We start from the raw sequence: 18,237 nt of genomic DNA, 5'->3' as shown, positions 1-18,237 counted from the left end.
TTTAGGGAGAGGGAGAGAGATAGAAACATCGATGAGAGAGAACATGGATTGGCCGCCTCCTGCACGCCCCCCACTGGGGATCAGGCCCACAGCCTGGGCATGTGCTCCGATTGGGAATCGAACTGACGACCTCTTGGTGCAGGGTCGATGCTCAACCACTGAGCAACACTGGCCGGACTCGAAAGATTTTTTTTGTGTACGTGCCCCTAGCAGGAACCGAACCCGGGACTCTGGTCCACAGGCCAGTGCTCCAACCGCTGAGCCAAACTGGGCAGGGCGGGACTCCAAAGAATTTTTAAGTTGATTTTTAGAGAGAGAAAGGGAGAGGGAGAGAGAGAAACATCAGTGAGGGAACTATCGGTGGGCCGCCCCCTCCTGGGGATGGAGCCGGGGGTGGGCTGGGCTCAGAGTGCTCTTCCCTTTCCATGCGGGCGCACTGTCCTTACACCTTAACCTAGTTTATCTCCGCTTCCAAGGGAGTGGGTGGTTTGTCAGTAGCCAGGGGTGGGGTGCAGAGGGGTGGCCCGCCGGAAACTCAAGAATGTGGTTCTCAGAGGCTCTGCCCGGGGCCTGGTTCACACGGTGTCCCCCAGCTGCTGGGAGGGACCCGGGAGCGTGGGCTCCGGCGTCGGGCAGGCCGAGGTCCGGTCCTCCCTCGGGGTCCCCCCGGGGCTGGGTCTCACCCCGGCCGGTCACGTCGCGCTCTTGGCGGGACACGGGCTTGGCAGGCAGCCCGGGCCCCTCCGCCTGGCTGCGCTCGGCTCTGCAGACTTGCTGAGAAGCAGCAGCTTTTCCGTGCGTGGGCCCGTCCGCCGTCAGCGCTCACTCCCAGGAAGCACTTGCTGCTTTTAACTCATCAGTCACCTTCCTCTCCTCCTGGGCACGCGGTGCCTGGGGTTTCCGTTCCCCACGGTCTCTCCGCCTCTGGGCAAGGCCCTGAGGGTGCGAGGTCGGTCCTGAGCCAGCCCCTTGCCAGGCTGGAGGGTGGCTGCCCGCTGACCAGGCCTGCGGCTGGTCCGGCTTCCAGCGGGGACTGGAGTCAGAAGGCCATGTCCTGGTGTTCCTCTGATTGCCATGCCTTGTCTGTGCCCCCTCTCTGGGGCACCCCGAGTCAGCCCACCCCGCCATGTCCAGAAACCCCTCCCCCCTCTCTGGGGCACCCCGAGTCAGCCCACCCCACCATGTCCAGAAACCCCGCCCCCCCGGGGCACCCCGAGTCAGCCCACCCCGCCATGTCCAGAAACCCCTCCCCCTCTGGGGCACCCCAAGTCAGCCCACCCCGCCATGTCCAGAAACCCCTCCCCCCTCCCTGGGCACCCTGAGTCAGCCCACCCCGCCATGTCCAGAAACCCCTCCCCCCTCCCTGGGGCACCCTGAGTCAGCCCACCCCGCCATGTCCAGAAACCCCTCCCCCCTCCCTGGGGCACCCTGAGTCAGCCCACCCCGCCATGTCCAGAAACCCCTCCCCCTCTGGGGCACCCCGAGTCAGCCCACCCCGCCATGTCCAGAAACCCCTCCCCCTCTGGGGCACCCTGAGTCAGCCCACCCCGCCATGTCCAGAAACCCCTACCCCCCGGGGCACCCCGAGTCAGCCCACCCCGCCATGTCCAGAAACCCCTACCCCCCGGGGCACCCCGAGTCAGCCCACCCCGCCATGTCCAGAAATTCCTCCCCCTCTGGGGCACCCCGAGTCAGCCCACCCCGCCATGTCCAGAAACCCTGCCCCCTCTGGGGCACCCCGAGTCAGCCCACCCCGCCATGTCCAGAAACCCCTCCCCCTCTGGGGCACCCCGAGTCAGCCCACCCTTCCTATTTCTTTCCTGTTTCTCCTCCCAACCCCGTTTCTCCAGGGGGGTGAGCTGCTGAGGCTCTGGGCTAGCCTGGGCCCCGCACCTGGCACCAGACACCAGGCCAGGTGTGGCAGGGGTGGATGGGTGCTCAGCTCCGTGGAGGCATGGCTGCGGGGATGGATGGACAGATGGATGAGGGGTGAATGGATCAACAGGAGGGAGTGCGCCCGGTGGCGGTGAGCCTGCCCCCAGGGGCTCCCCCCAGCGCCGGCCCCCCACCCGTTTCTCCTGCTGTGTTGTCCCTGGGCCTCTGCCACTGGAGCCACGATTTCCCTCTTGTGGGGCCGGGTGAAGGGGGAAGACCGTTCTCCCTGGGTGCCAGTAGGGTGCCAGGTTGTTCAGGACACCGCAGCGGGGGCCACTTCGTGGCTGGGAAAGGGCTGGCCGGCAGGGCACACTCACTGCCCACGGGCACCGGACGGGCTGCCTGTGAACCGATCCCTGGGTCCATCCTGTGCACCAGCCTGCCTGGCATGGTGACCTTCAACCCCATCCAGGCTGCCTGCTTCCTCGCTGCCCACGGCTGAGATGGGCACCTCCAGGGTCAGCTCAAGACTGTGAGGACTGGGTCCAGGAGAGCCGGGCGGATGCCCCAGACGGGCTGGCCCCCTGAGGGACCATACATGTGTGTGTCTGCGTTCGTGTGTGTGCGTGCCTATGTTCACAGGCATGCATGTTTGTGCCTACATTCGCGCCTGCGTGCCTGTGTTCATGCGTGTCTGTGTGTGAGTGCATTTGTGTGTGCATGCCTGCCTCTGTGTGTGTGTACGTGCATGTGTGTCTGAGGTCCAGGCCAGGGCCGTCTGCAGCAAACTTATTTCAAGGTGGTGGGAAGGGAGGCCCCTTCCTTTTGGGAAGGATGTTCCTCCAGCTGCTGGGGTTGAGAGGGGGTGGAGCTGACGGTCCCGGTCACCTCCCCACACACACTCCCTGTCCCCACCATCAGGAGTGTCCTGGAGGGGGAGGTGCTGGCTACCAGCCAGGGACAGTGTGAGAGAGTAGGTGTGAAGAACAGGAGCCTGGGGGGGCGGGAAGCAGCCCTCCCCCACCCGTGTCTCCCACTCATCTGGCCCGGGCCCCTCTGAGTCACTCAGCCCTGAGTCTGAGTCCGAGGGCGGCCTCACTGGGGAGCCTTGGCCGCCCCCACCCCCAGTCAAAGGGCTAAATTTACCCTTTTAATGAGAACCAGACTGATATCCGACTTTTCCTTTTCTTTTATTAGTTCTGGGCTGCTGGTGGTTGGCCGGCCGTCGTCACTGCCGCCTCGTTCCAGGCCCCGTGGCTCGGCAGCCACAGTTTTCCTATTATGGCCTGAGAGACGCTGCCCTTGGGCCAACCGGGGCTTCTGGAAGGTTCTGCTGGGCTGACCAACAGGGACTTCCTGTGTGACTTGCTCATGTTCATGGGCGGGCGCCCCCCCCCCCACGGCCCCCAGGGCTGGGCTGGCGGGGACTCACCACCGCTCCCCATTCCCGCCCCCACATTGTGGCTCTGACCCCTTCCCACTGCCCCCTTCTCCTGTCCGTCCTCTCCCTGTGCTGGTCCCTTCTGTCCAGCCACCTTCGCGGAGCTGTGAATGGCAGCCAGGGTCACCGGGTCACGTCCCGGGCTCCCGAGCAGGGTGGGCCGTGTCCTGTGAGACTGAGTGGTGCCGGGCAGGCCAGGTCGAGGGCGCCCAGGTCTGGATGGTCGCTGGGCCCGAGAGCCTGCCCAGCGAGGCTGGGGGTCCAGGGCTTTGCACCCATCTCAGCGGCTTCTCCACGAGAGATCAGGCTGCTGTGGGGGGGCCTGGGCAGGTGGGGGGCTGGGAAGGGGCGACCCCGGGCAGCAGGGGCGCAGTCAGGGTCTCGGAGCTGCAGTTGGGTCATCCCGGAGGGGTCCCCTTTCACCGTGGGTAAGCCTGGATGTGCGCCCACCCTTGGGGTCGGGGAGGCGGTGGGACGCCCCTCCCATGCCGCCAGGGTGGTGGACAGAACCCAGGCCAGGAGCCTTTCCCAGGGTCCAGGCCAGAGAGGGGCGCAGAGCCAGGCGTGCACACGCACATCCGAGTGCACTCAGAGCCTGAGCCCCAGACGTGTGTGCACATCCTTAGCCTGTGTGCAAGCCCATCGCCCACCTGCACACCCGCCTCCACGCATGTGCCCCTACACAGCCTCGGCTGCCTGCGTGCCCAGCGGCACATGCACATCCCCCCTCCCCCGCCTGCGACACCCTGGCTCCAGCCCAGCAGGGAGTCCCTGGGCGGGATCTGGGAGCCGAGCCTGCAAACTGGTGCACACCCCCAGTGGGGTGCAGCCACTTTGGGTTTCCTGGGGTGCTGTCCCAGAGCCACCCCTCGCTCCAGGGCTTGGTCTCCAAACCCCCTGGGCTACCAGATGGGTGCCCGCCTGCCTCCAAACAGGCCGACAGAGGCCTCTCCCCTTTATCCACTTGGGCATTCAGCATGGACATCCGTTCTCCCTGCCTTCACCCCACACCCCGCTCTCCACCGGCCCTCAGCTCCCTCAGGGCCTGGCTCAGCCCGGGAAGGACACGCAGAGGCCCCCTGTTCCCGCAGTGTCTCAGCCGCCCCTCGTGCTGTGGGCAGACCCAGGGGTGGTTCCGGGGAAACCAGGTGCCCCCAGCACCCAGGCAGGCTGTGCAGGGGGCTGTGGGAAGGAGACACGGTGCTGTAGGGAGCGGGGAGCCAGAGCAGGTGTGAGCGGGAGGGTGGGCGCTGGCACGGCGGGCGGCGGGCGCAGCCGCCAGACAGAGCGGAGCCCTGTGCCAACAGCCCATCAGCTGGGCTTCGGGAGCGAGCGAGAGGCAGGAGCCTGAGAGGCGGGAGGGACCGCTCCTGGGGCCTCCCGACATCTCAGCGAGGCCTTCTTTGCCTTTACAACCGTTTCGGTTTCCAGAAAAGGAGGGCGCCCGCGTGGAGGCTCCCTTACGTCAGAACAAATGCATGTCTGCTCACCTCCCTGCACACAGGCCCGTCGGTGCCTCCGTCTGGCCGTCCCTCCGTCTGGCCGTCCCTCCGTCTGTCCGTCCCTCTGTCCCCTCCTTCCCCTCTGCCCTCCTCTCTGGGCTTGTGGCAGGGGCCATGCAGACCTGTGCAGGGGTGTCAGTGGCCCTGGGCTGGAGGCCCCCGGGCTCCGGCAGGAGCACCCTCATCTGCTGCCGCCCTGGCCGAGCAGGTGGGCCTGGAGACAGGTTGGCGGAAGAAGGCCCCACGACCCTTGGCGGTGCCTGACCACATAGGGCCACCTCTGCCACCTACTCAGTGCCCTACTCGGTGCACAGGGACCCTACGGGCAAAGGCTGGGCTCAGTGGTCACTTGACACTGTCCAGGTGTCAGGACATTCCAGCCCAGCTCCGTCCAGCTAGGACAGCCAGGAGGGCAGCAGCTGCCACTACCAGGGTCCAGGTAGCCTGTCTCCCGGTCCGGTTGTCCGGGCCCCGGGCTGTGGGCACACACAGGCTCCGGGAGTGGGGCCGTGCTGAGGAGCTGGGCCACCAGGGGGTGTCAAGCAGGCCTCCCGCGCGGGCTGGCTTCCGGAGCGGTTTTCTCAGCCAGCCTGGGGCCTGGGCCAAGCCTCCGTGGTGCGCTGGGCAGAGCTGAGGCAGAGCCGGATTGTGGCTGGAGCCGTGTCTGGGGCTGCAAGCCCGGCTGGGCTGGCCAGGCGGCGGCAGGGGGTTGCTCCCAGCACAGAACGGCCCGCCCAGGGGCCTGCCAACACCTCACACGGCGCTCAGGCCCCTCTCCGAGATCACCCTGAGCGTGCGCTGAGACAGCCCGTGGCATGGCCACCCTACCGTGCACCCTGGAGGGGACCTGGTGGCCTTGGAGAGGACAGGCCTCGTTCAAACCCCAGCCCGGGCACTTAGGACTCGGAGGCCCAGACTCACGGTGCCCCATTCCTTTGCCAGCCGAAGGGCGGCCCCCCACCTGGGACAGCGGGGTCACAGATTAGTCTGAGGCTTGTAAAGCCCCCGGAGCAGACAGTGCCGGCCTCGGGGTCCCTCCCTGCCGTGCGGGGCTCCCTCCGGCCCCTCCCGGGCCGCTGACCGCGGCACTCCACGGGCAAGGACCTTGCCCAGTCCCCAGCCAGACTTGGCCACGCGGCTCCGGCCCTGGCCCGGGCCCAGGCCGCCTCTGCTCAGGCTCTGTCTGGGGCTGACTACTGGTCGGCGGGCGGGGTTGGGAGGTGGCAGCCAGGTCTGCCATGGCTCTGCTGGCTGGGCACGGTGCCATCACCAAACTCCTCGGAGGTGGAGGTGACAATGGGAACCGGGACACTGTGTCCAGTCTCCTCCCCGACACCCCCACCGCGGAGCCTGCCCGGGGAGGCCTGCAGGACCGTCTCTGCTTCCAGCCCCCCTAGCCCAGGACGGTGCAGGGCAGAGGACCCTCAGAGCAGGGATGCCGGGGCTCCACTGTGCGGGCTGGGGGGCGGCGGCAGAGCGTTGGCTTCCTGCCAGCCCAGCGCCTGCACCCTCAGGGCTGGCCCGCTGGTCGGGGAGTGAGAACCCCTGGCAGGACCGGCCCGAGGGCGGGGGTTCTGGTGCTACCCGGGCACCGCAGTCTCCCATGGTGCACTCCGGGAGCCTTGTTGCTTGAGCGTTTTGTAACAAACGTGTAGAAAAGTAATCTTTGTGCCTCAGGGCTCCTGTCTGAATGTAGAAAGGAGTGGAGACCCCCAGGGGATGGCCCAGCCGGAGGTGGGACACTTGCGGACCCCTGCGGGTCCCCACGTAGTCGGGAGGGGCTGGGCCCGGGGACCCCAGGACTGAGGCCAGAGGGCTGGGAGGGGCTGGCCTAGAACCCTGCCCTGCCCCCTCATTCCCCACACCGCCTTGTGGACTTGGGGAAGCTAGCTGTAAGGAAGCACCCCGAGAGGGTCCCCTAAGTCAGGGGACAGGCCACAGCAGGAAGCACAGCCTGTCACTGGCGTGTCCTCTGTTTCATGGAGCCAAGACCGAGGCTGGCTGAGCTCTGGCTTACCCCCACCGCACCCAAAGGCCCCACGCAGGGGAACCCCCTTCTGGGATGGTGTCAGAACAGGGCACCCATGAGAGTCCCCACCCAAGGCCAGGAGCAATTCCCATTGTCCAGTTTAAGGATCCAGTTGGGTCAGACCCCCCGCACCCGCCCTCGCCCTAGGTGGTGACCCTTGGGGGCCTGAGTCGAGGGTCTTCAGAGGTTGCCTGCGCGAGACCCTCTGATGGAGCCACCTCTGAGCCTTGGGTTTCCTGGCTCCGAGGAGCAGAGGGCCCTGGGGACCGGCCCGGGGCCTGGGCCAGCCCCCCACCGTGGTGTGGGAGCAGAGAAGGTGTGGGGTTCTCAGGCCAGGCTCCTGGAGAAATCCCGTCTCCAGACCCGGCGTTTGGACTCGGTTGCTTCCCACTGTCCCCTGGAGGAGCAGGGTATGAGGGACTTTCCGGGGGGTGTGGGGGCGGAAGGCCTGGGGGACTTGGGGCGGCCTGGGTGAGGCCGGAAGAGGCTGCGATCATGCCACAGGCATGCCTCCTCCCAGGGTCTCTGAGCCCCGCAGGGCCTGCCCTCCCCTCCGCCCTGCTCCACCCACCGCCTGGGAGGCCACCGCTCCCTTCCCAGCCCAGCATCCCCTTCCCTGGCTGGACGTGCCTGCGGTCTGGCCTGGGCCCATGCAGTCCTCGCCCTGCGGTCCGGGAAGTCCCTGGCTCCTGGGCCCCTTCGCCCCCTGCCCGGGTCCTCGCAGGGTCTGCCTGCGGCCCACCACAGAGGTCAGCTCACACTCTAGTCCCCGGCCAGCAACGACAGGCCCTCCCTCTGTGGCGTGCCCAGGAGAGGCCCCTGACTTCCACGTAGCCGCCCGTTCACACAGCGCGGAGGGGGGAAGCTGCCAGGGTCCCCAACGGGCAGCCCCTCCCTCTCCCCGGCTCTGGCCTCCCGCCTCTCTGCTGAGTCACCCTGTGTCTGGGAAGCTCCCAGGGCCACGCCGGGCTGGATGAGGCGTCACAAATTTACAAACTCTCCTTGCCTCCCAGGCTGGGAAACAGCTGCCTGACTCACCTTGGGCCGGGCCTGCAGCCTCCAGGGCCCCAAACCCTGCACACCCTGACAGGTCCTGCACTCAGCCCAGTGGGCAGCACCCTCAGGTCCCTGCTGCCCATCGCCCGGGCCGTCCCAGGCCAAGCTCACTGCAGATGGGGCGGTGATGAGGTCCTGCTGGGTGGGGCCAAGCACATGGCCTGGGACCACCCACCAGGCACTGGGCTGCCCCTGGTGCTGGGTGTCGGGCCTGTTCTCCCTGCACAAGTCACCGGCTCCATGGGAACCCAGGCTCCCTCGGCTTGGCCTTGGCCACTGGCCTTGGGCAGAGCAGGGACACAGTGGGGAAGGGTGTGCACGGGGAGCTGGGCCAGTAGGCGCGGAGCCTGTCGGCTGGGCAGTGACAAGTGTCCTGGGCTGAGACTGCGGCTCCATGCTGGCCTGGTCGAGACCGGACCTGAGCCACAGGGGGACATAGAAGCAGATCCGTACCCCTCCGTCCTCAGCCTCCTCCTGTCCTCCCTCCTCCCCTGCCTCAGTTTCTCCTCTTGCTCACCTGGAGCTGGGAACCCCCATCTGATGAGCCAGTTAACTGGACCGAGGAGGAGGTCGAGGCCCCATTGAGGGGAGAGGCCAGGGACTGCGGGGCCCACCCTTTCCGGGAGCTGTGGACAAAGCACTCTGGCAGGTCCCAAGGCCAGGCGGCCCGGGAGCCAGGGACTCTGCCTGCCGGAAGGCTGTCCCCTGGACAGTCTGTCCGCCATGGGCCCCAAGCAGACCTGGCACCTGGGTGGTGAGGGTGTTAATACAGGGGCCATTCCTGAGGCTTTGTGGTCACAGGAGGGAACTGGGGCCTCCAGACCCTGAGCATGACCACCGGGGATCCCAGTGGGCAGCTTCTGCCGTCCAGGTTTCTTGGACATTTGAAGATAAAACCCCAGGGAGCTTGGGGGCTGAGAGCCATGTGCTGCGGGCTCCGCGGAGGTGCTGTCCCTGCCCAGGCTGACTGTTGCTCTTGTGCCCACAGCCAGCAGCCGCCTGATGGGGAGCTCGCCGGCCTCCTCTTTCATGGGTAGCTTCCTCACCGGCAGCCTGGGCTCAGCGGCCTCCGCGCACGCCAGCGGCCCCACACCCTCCCCCTCGGAGCAGGCCTACCGCGGCTCCCACCCCGCCACCTCCCAGATCTGGTTCTCCCACTCCCACGAAGGTAAGTCAGAGTGACCAGCTGGGGTGCCCAGGCCAAGGGTGACGCAGTGGGCGCCCCGCTGTGCCGAGGGTTCTGCGCGGGGCTGCCTCCCTCTCCCGGAAGCCCCGTGGGAGAGGTCGTAGCTGGTTGGAGAGGGGGTGGGCCTGCCAGGCAGTGGTCCTGGCCAGATGTGCTCGCAGATGGGCGGGGGAAGGGAGGGAGGCGGGGCCAGGGGGGCTCCAGGGAGCCGAGGAAATGTGGAACACAGCTGGGCTGGTCAGGCTGGACTGCGCCCTCCGCCCTGGGCTGCGCCCACCCCAGACTCGGGGAGGCGTGGGCTCCAGATGTGCCAGCTGGGAGGGGTGCCGGGAGGGAGCTGTCATCATGCCGTGGCTGCCACCCCGGGCCCTGGCCTGGCAGAGCCCCTCCCAGGCCCCAGCCTCCTGGGGACGACAGCGCTGTGTGCACAGTAGGTGCCTAGGAACACATGTGGCTGGAGGCAGAAGGGCCCCTGGAGGCCATGCGAGGGCTTCCAGGACCCCACTGCTCAGCCTTGGCACGAGGACGTGGGTGGTGGCCCTGGGCCCGTGGCTGGTGTCCGCTGGCCACCCTGTCCCCCGCGGCATGAGAGGGGTTAAGCCCAGCGGCGGCTGGCACGCGGAGAGGTAATTGCAGTTGGCAGCGGGCACAGAGGGCTCTCCGCTCCTGGCACCGGCACCTCTGTAACTCAATGACGGCCGAGCGAGCGAGCGGCGGGCCCTGTGTTTGCAGAGCGCGGACCTACACACACCGTGCGCCGCGTTCCAGGCGGGAGATTAGGGCCCCGCGCGGCTGCAGAGCGAAAGAAACCTCTCTTTGTGCGACAAGAAAGGGGCTGTTTTCCAAACAGGACAGGTGACGAGTGAGGGACAGTTGTTACACTAATCTGGGCTTTAAGCACTGTGCGGAGCGCACATGTTGGGCAGGCGATAAGGACCAGCCCTCTTCCCGGGTGGAGGGGAGGCCCCGGCCCTGAGGACCCAGGTGGGCAGAGCAGGGGTCCTGGCCCAGGCCCACCTCCCCCACCCACTTCCCGAGCCTGCGCTCCGGAAGGAGCCCGGTGCCGCCGGGTCTGGGCCGTGCTGTGGGCCCACCTGCCTGTCCCGGCCCTCTGCCCACTGCGTCTGCGGCACACTCCCGAGGGGCAGGGGCGGCCTGCAGCCGCCTTGGGGGCCACCTCAACCGAAATAACGGCCGCTGTCTGTCTGCCCCAGCCACAGGTGTGCAGGCACACCAGGCCGCTGACTTGGTTTCCCCGCCCTGGGTAGGGGTCCCTGGAAGGGGCCTGGGAGCGGCAGCCGCTCTGTCCCTCCTTGGGGACCATACCAGCACGGATGGCAGTTTGTGGGCAGGGCCACCTGCCCCAGGGCCCCGGAAGAAGGTGCCCCCCGTCCTGCCCTCCTGGGGGCTGTTGGGAGGGTGGGCGGGAGGCGGTCTGCAGGCCCCCTCAACAGCCTCCACTCACTTCCCCTGAACCAACGGCTGCCTTGGCGGGCTTGGGGCAGCCACCGCCCTCCGCCGCAGCCCAAGGGAGTCCACCTGGGGGGGCGGGAGGCCAGTGTGGGGTGGCCCCTGGCCTGTGTCCCGTCCTGCCCCTGCCCGTCCTATGCCCTGGAGAGGCAGCCCCTTCAAGGCAGGGGCAGCCTGGGCAGGGAGAGGGGCAGGTGCTGGGTCACACCAAGGGGTTCCTCCCCATACCAGCTCCAAGGCTCACAGTCATCTGTCCGACCCCCAGCCCCGAGCCTCCTGGGCAGACACCCCACAGAGTTCGAGCGTACAGAGTTCGAGCGTTGAGGCAGTGGGCTTGGTGGGTGAGCTTGGGTGGGCACAGGAGCTACCCTCCCAGGCTCCAGAACAGGGGGTCGGAGGTGAGTGTGGGGCCCCCCTGAGGTCAGCTCGTGAGTGTCCACCCTGGGGACCCTACGGCCACATACACCTGCCAGCGGTGCCTCAGTGGACCCCTGCCGCCTGCCCTTTGTGCCTCCAGCAGAGCTGTCCTGCCGGGATCCCCTTCCGGCGGGGGTTCCCCTGCCCTCCGCCCGCTCAGCCGGCTCACAGCCCACGTGGTGCTGCGAGCGCAGAGAGGCTGGCGAGCGGCGGCGGGGGTGGTGGCAATGCTGGCTGGCTGGCTGCCCTGGCAGCGTGCCTGGCTGCTCGTTTGACTGGGTGCCAGCTGGACCCCCGCATGCCCGGGCCTGTTTGTCTGCCGTGTAGGGGGGGCGGGGGCACGCGACACGGCTGGAGAGTGGGGGCCGGCAGGCACATGGGCTGCCCGGGAGGCTCACAGTCTCTCACCCTGACCCATCCCTTCCTTCCACCAGCCGCAGGAGGGGCAGAAGGCGGGTGCCCCAGAGCCTGGCCAGGGCTAGGGCTCTGGAGGGGATCTCATCTTTGCAGCAGTTAGTGGGGGCAGGTGCTGAGGATGGGCCCAGGTGCCCACACTCCAGGTAGGCCCCCACCTCTCCATTGGACCGGGCCATCCCTGGGGGGCAGCTGGAGTGCAGGGGAGGGGCCCAGAGCTGGGGGAATGTCCCTGGCCCCCCAGGCTTACCCAAGTGAGGGGTCCTGCCAGAGGCCGGACATTCCCTTCTGGGGCTTAGGGAGGAGGTGGGAGGTAGAACTGGCCAGGGTTGGGTGAGCCAGTGTCCAGCCAGCTTCCTTGTGGGTCCGGCTGGGGCGGGGGCGTAGCACAGCTGGTCCTATTGTCAGGGAGCCTAGCCCCTCCCTCTCCGTTGCACCCCACCCTCCAGCTGCCTGGCTAGGACCACCCACAGGGCTGATGAAAGCGGATTCTGTTCCTGGGGGCTCCGCTGGGAGGGGTGCGCTGAGCCCCGGGCTGCAAGGCCTGGGCTACTCCTGGTCTCTTGTGCCACCTGGAGGGAGAGCTGTGGGCCGCAGTGGGCTCACGTGCCAAGGCCGCCTGGGCCTGCCAGGGAGCCGCGCCCTCCCCTCGCACGCCCTCCCCTCCGCCACTTCTCCGTCAGGGCCGGCTGGTGGCCACAGGGGCTGTTCCCAGCCCACCCCCCGACTTCCCCACCAGCTGCCCCTCTGAGACCTTAGGGCTGGTCAGGGCTTCTGGGAGCAGGCGGGTGGCAGGACCACGTCTGTGTGGGGACAGAAGTCCCACCCAGCGGCCAGCACTTCTGTGTGGTCTCGGGGGCTCTCCTGGCTCCCCCAGCTCATCCTCCAGAACTGCCCTCCCCGCCTGGACCCTGCTCCCTCCCCGCCCGGTCAGCCCTCCTCCCTCTCCTGGCAGCGTAAATGGCCCCTGAATCTGCCCCCACAGGACCACTGACCATCGGCGCCCAGTCCCCTCCCCGGCCGCCTGTGAAGGGAACGCAGTGTCTGTGCAGCACCCTGGTCCTGCCCACCTGTCCCCTTCCCATGGGCTAGTGGGGACAGTGTGGGCCCAAGCTCCCTGGAACCCAATACAGGAGGGACAGACCCCCCCAGCTACTTTCATCATAGCCAGAGGGAGGACCATCCTGTCGGGACCTCTGTCCCCTCCAGAGCCTTCTCAGGGCTTTGTGCCACCAGCCTCCTTGCCCTGCCCGTGCCCTTGGCCCCTGGCAGCACCCTGCCTGCCTCCGGCTGTGAGGCCCCCAATCCCCCACCGCTGGGTCCTGTCCTGATCGCCATGGGCCAGTGCCCAGCAGAGGGCGCTGTGCCAGCCCCAACGGCCTAGCCTGGTTCCTGAGGCAGGGAGGGGCCTCAGGTCCAGTGTCTGGCTCCAGGTCAGGCCGGGCGGCACACCTGTGGCCCTCAGGGGGACGTCATTTTACCCCATTCCTGGCCCAGGGTGGCCTCAGGTATCCCCCCAGCTGCACCGTGCTCTGTGGGCAGTGGGGAGTCAGGGTTGGGAAAGGCCCCAGGCCCTGCCCCTTGCCAGGGGCATCCTCACAGCCAGAGGCTGCAGGGACCTCGTCACTGGTGCCTGGCTGGAGGCTGGGAGATCCGAGGCACCACTGAGCCAGTTTCCCCATCTGCAAACCGGATGGAGCAGAACAGCCGCCCAGACCCTCCATGGTGCGGGCAGCACAACCAGCACCCAGTGGGGGTCTCCCTGAGCACTTGCCCGTGTCCCGCTGTCTCACAGGTCCCTGTTCGCTGCTGGCCGGGGCCTCGGCGCCCTGCTGGGTGGACATCTGCTGCGGGGGCATGTGTGTGGGCAGTCCTGGGTCTGCCCGGGTGGGAGAGGCCCGTGTCACTGCCTGGCCAGAGGCATCTGCCTGCCACGCCTCTGTGTGGGCGGCTTGGGTCATTCCCGTGGCCCCCGCGGCCCCCATGCCCTGGATCCCCCAGGCACGATGAGCTGCATTGGTCCAGAATGCTTTTATCCAAGGGCTTGAGCCACAGGAGGGCCTGGGCAGGAGGTCTGGGCGGGGCGGGCAGGGCAGAGCCGAGCACCCTGGCAGCTGGGCTGCTGTGTGGGATGTTGACGAAGGTTTGGGGGTCATGCCAGCTTGCTCCTGGCTCCCAGCTCTGAAACGTCAGTATTTCCCCAGCTGAGGTCTGCAGCAGCCTGGGGCCCCAACCTTCCGACAGGTCAGCTTCTGCTCTGTGGCCTGGGCTCTGTTCCTCCCCGAGGAGCACCTGCCAGGAGCCTGGGACTGTCCACTGGCCGCCCGGATCCTGGGCAGGCCGCCCAGGGCTCTTGTTCCAGAGGCGCCCTCGGGAGCCTGGCACGGTCCCCTGGCTCTTAGCTCCTCTCAGCCAGGAGCAGACTGCCAGGCCCTGCACCTGGGGCACCAGAGTCAGTGCCCGTGCACCTCAACCAGGACCCCGCAGGCCGCCACGCTGGCCCCACCCCACGGACGGAATGAGACCGGAACCAACGTGAGCACACTCCGGCCCGAGCCCCCGACTGTGAAAGGCCGAGCCGTGGGACCTTCCAGGCCCAGCCCAACCAGAGAAGGGGACTCACTGGGCTCAGCAGTGTTTGGCCTGGGGTCTGAGCACCAGTGTGAGGGCCGATGGCTGGAACAGCAGTGTTTGGCCAAGGGCAGGGAGAACGTGGGGAGACAGCAGGGATGGCAAGTGTCCTGCTGGCCCACCTGCCCCCAGGGCAGACATTGCTAGCCGATCACAGCACTAGGGAGCTCCAGGTGGATGTGGCCTCGGGACCCTCCCGGCCTCGCGTCTGGGTGGCCACTGTCCCTGAGCAGACTTGTGCACCGAGTGAAAGGGGTGTGACATGGGAGACACCCGGTCAGTGTCTGGTGTTGGGCCCTCTGCCCAGGCCGGTGTCTCGTAGGTGTCTCTTCGGGGATCATTGTGGGTGGAGGAAGGGTAGGATCTGTCCGGGTGGGCGGGAGAAGGGGGTCTGCTCGGGCTCCACCCGGAGGGGCTTTCCCTACTGCTGAGCCCCGGAGGGTGAGCCTGGCCCAGAGGAGAGGGGACCTCACTGTCTCACAGGCAGTGGAGATGGTCCGTCCCAGCTCCCTGAGCCTGCCCAGCGGTGGGGCTCAGCCAGGCACTGTGGGAGCCGCCCTCGGGCCTGATGCTGGGCCCGGGATCTCCGCAGCGGGGAGAACTTTCTCACGGTTCGCGCCTCCGTATCCGTGTGGGTGTCACCCTCCAGGTGACAGATGCGGTCTGTCCTGGTGGCTTGTGGGAGGCAAGGGACACCCACTGCACAAGGCCGCCCTCCTGGTGTGGGCTGACCCGGGGGTGCTGGTTGGAGCTGTGTCCGTCAGGCCCCTGCAGGGTTTGCTGAGCCTGTGGAACGGGGTGGGGGGGCGCTCTGGGTGACCCTGCCACGGGAGGGCTCCTGAACCCCAGCGAATCCTATCCTCTGGTTGGCTGGCCACGCTCCCTGCCCCCAGACCTGGCCAGGAGCACTCTGAAATGTCCTCCCAGCCTCAGAGACCCAGGAGGGTGGTCCCTGTCCCTCCACCTTGTGAGAGGTTCTGGTCTGGGTGCTGGTTGGAGGCCCGCGGGTCTCGGACATCAGGGGCTGCCGGGGAGGTGAGGCAGACAACCCGCAGAGGCTGGGGCAGTGACCCCTCTGGAAAGGAGGGCAGGTGTCAGGGTGCTGGCCCCTCCCCCTCCCCCTCCCCTGTTGGGCGGTGTGCTTTGGGTCCTCCCATGTACCCTCCCTTCTCTGGTGGGGGACAGGATGGCCCCCCTCTTCTATTTCCCCTTCGAAGTGACCCTGCCCACCCTCCTGCCCTCTCTGTCCTCAGACCCTGTCTCTCTGCCCTGTCCCCCCGCACCCCTGACCTTCCTGGGCTTGGCAGGGATGAGGGAGCAGCCAGGGACCTGGCCTTTGCTGCCGTGCCCAGCCCGCGAAGGTCGGGGTGCTGGTCCTCGCTCCATTGCTCCCCGTCAGGCACTGAGAACTTCACCTCACACCCTCCACCCTTGTCACTTAGGTCATGGGACTGGGCTGCGTGTCCCAGCCACTTAGCGGTGGGGGGTGGGGGCGTCCAGACGCATCCACTCAGCCTGGGACCTCTCCTAGGGCTCGAGGGGGCTCCGGGACTCGGGATGGGGCTTGGCCGCAGGTACCACCTGTGCACTAGGGTGATCACAGTGGCCCCAACCTCAGCAGGGGTGCCAGTCTGGGAGGGGTGCTGGCCCACGCTGCCCCGAGGCGCTGTAGTTCTAGGGGCTCTGGGCCTGGGTCCCGGGGTGTCCAGCCCCCACCCCGTGTCTGTAGCTGCCCTGCTCCTAAGCCCTCTCCCTGCCCTGGGCCCCCGGTGCCCCGAGCCCTCCCCAGAGATGCCCCATTGTCCTCTGAGATGGCCCTTCAAGGACCTGGTCTCAGACAGCTGCTAGGATCCACAAAGTTCATTTTTTATTTTCTTCCTCAATTCAGAAAGTGGGGTTCTGTTGGGAAAAGAAAGGCCTCTCTGTGGCCAGGCGGGGAGGGCCTCTCCCCTCTCCTGGGTCCCTGCCCCAGCCTTCCCCTCCCCCATCTCTTCTCCCCTCTCCCAGCCCGTCCCCTCCTGGGGCCAGAGGTGGGGCCTCCGCAGATGGAGCCTTTCTGCCAAGGAGAGGCCAGCCCCTCCCTCCGCCCCCAAGGGCGCCCGCAGGAAGGAGCCCACCCACCCCTGGGCCGCCGAATGCCTGCTTCCCCGGGGGCCGGGGGCGGGAGGCCGGACCTCCCGAGGGGTCACGGGGGTCCTCGCCTGGGAAATGGAGTCTGGGAAGGAAGAATTTACAGACTTCTGTTTACCAAAACGAGGCCTTGTAAACGTTTAACAGCAGCCAGTTAAAGGGGGACAGCTGTGGGCTCGTGCTCCCCAGGAATCACAGGGCCCCTGCCCGCCCCTCCCACCGCCCCCGCCCCCGCCCCGGCCACTTTTGTTAAGGCTTCCGGAGCCGAGTTCAAGCTGGGGAACATCTGCTCCAGATGTGTCCACACACCGACCAGTGGGCCAGGCTCTGTGGGCCCGGCCCGCGCCCGGCACTGCCAGGGTGGGACCAGGCGCCGCCCCAGCCCTCAGATGGGCCTGGGCGCCAGCTGGGAACCTCACGCGCGAGGACCCCTCCCGAGCCTCCACGGGGTGTCCCTCGAGCTTGTGGGATCTCGGACCCCTGCCTGGCATCAGGGACTGAATGGTGACCTGTCACTGCCGAAGGGCCTGCCGGGATCGGGGTGCAGGACACCCCACTTGGACTGGCGGATCCCAGAGCGCCTGGTTAGACGTCTGACCATTTCCCACTCGAGTTCTGCCCTGCAGCACGCGGTCCAGGCTGTCCCTACCGCTGAGCTGGGTCCCACAGCCGCCCTGCCGAGGGCCCGGGTCCCTGGTGCTCACCCCGGGCTCCAGGGTGGGCCCCCATGCATGCCCAGCTGCTCCCTGGCACCGAGATGGTGCCTTTGCCATACCGGCCTCCACCCTCATCTAACAGCAGCATCCGTAGGGCCAGCCTCAGGCCACCGGCCATGCCCCGGGCCCTCGGACGCTGTGTGGGCCTGGAGGTCGGTCCTGAGGTTCTGGGCCTGTCCCTTCTGGAGGTGTTTCTCAGATGTGTTCTGTGGTGTGCTCAGCCACGAGGTGTCCTAGAGACACACACTGAAACAGCAGTGTGGCTCACTTTCTTGTCATGGAGGCAGGGCCCTCCCTCCCCCTCCTCCTCCCCCTCCTCCTCCCCCTCCCTCCCTCACCCCCTCCCTCCCTCACCCCTCTCCCTCTCCCAGGACTCAAGCCCCTCCCTCTCCCAGCCCCTGGGCACGGCTCCTGGGGAAGCCCTGGGATTCCTGCCCCCTTGTCACAGCAAAGATGGCCCAGAGGCTAGATAGGAAGCTGTTCCCAGTAGCCAGTACAATCGTGGGGTCTTGGGACAATCATGAGGTCCCCAAGAGAAACTCCTCTAGGGCCTGTTTTCCATGGGCCCTGCCTGCCCCAGCGTAGGTGGTCACTCAGCCACCCCTCTGCCTTCTGGGTCCGGCGTGGAAGGACCAGCAGGGAAGGGCCACATTCCGGGGGACTGGTGGCTCTGGGCAGCCAGCGGACAGGCCACCCCTCCCCATGCCTGGCCTCCCAGACCCAGGTTACGTCTGTGTGTCCTCACCCCTTCTGGGAGGCAGGGTGTGTGTCCCGTGGCTGGAGCCTGCCAAGGCCCAAGGCCAGCAGCTGGGGCTGGGTTCCAGCGTGTGGCTGACACTCCTGAGCAGGGCGGGGCCGGCCAGCTAGACCCTTCAGTGTGACAGAGGGGCCTGCTGGCTCGACTGGAAGGGGCCAGGGAGGGTCTGAGGACTGCGATGCCGCACAGGGAACTCGCGGTGGGTGAGGCCACCCCTGCTGGGGACCAGCTCCCTTTGCAGATCTCAGAGGGCAGAGGAGGCCTGGCCGGTGGAGAGCCCAGTGCCTGGAGCCTCCAGCAAGGTGTGGGCAGCCCAGGTGTGGGCCTCGGACCCCAGCTGCCCGCAACTCAGGGCCGGTCAGACGGTGTGGCCCGAGGCGGTGTTGGCCCCAGGCTCTGGCTGGGAGCGTGGCTGGTGCTGGGAAGGCCGCTGTGCGGGCCTTGTCCCCTGCGTCCCCTCCCCACCTGCGTCCCCTCCCCCCTTCCCCCCTTCCTTCGGCTGCACTGCCCAGAGCCCACGCTGCCGAGTGCCACCGGGAGAGAACTGGGTGCCCTGCGGCACCCTCCCCTCACTCCCAGCCCTCAGCAGTTCAATTTGAGCTGCATGGAGGGA

The 18,237-nt window shown here is 67.5% G+C and overlaps 1 protein-coding gene across 1 annotated transcript in view; it reads left to right on the top strand.

Moving 5' to 3' along the window:
• Positions 1–18,237, top strand: part of BAHCC1 (BAH domain and coiled-coil containing 1) — a 54,749-nt gene that overhangs the window by 14,007 nt on the left and 22,505 nt on the right. Inside the window, exon 2 of the mRNA XM_036268675.1 lies at positions 8,892–9,071. Coding sequence (XP_036124568.1) covers positions 8,892–9,071 — 180 coding nt within the window. The remainder of the gene's footprint in view (positions 1–8,891; positions 9,072–18,237) is intronic.

The sequence above is a fragment of the Molossus molossus genome, unplaced genomic scaffold (assembly GCF_014108415.1).
Source record: "Molossus molossus isolate mMolMol1 unplaced genomic scaffold, mMolMol1.p scaffold_m16_p_19, whole genome shotgun sequence".
In the NCBI taxonomy this organism is placed as follows: domain Eukaryota; kingdom Metazoa; phylum Chordata; class Mammalia; order Chiroptera; family Molossidae; genus Molossus; species Molossus molossus.
This window is presented reverse-complemented; position numbering and strand designations above follow the sequence as displayed.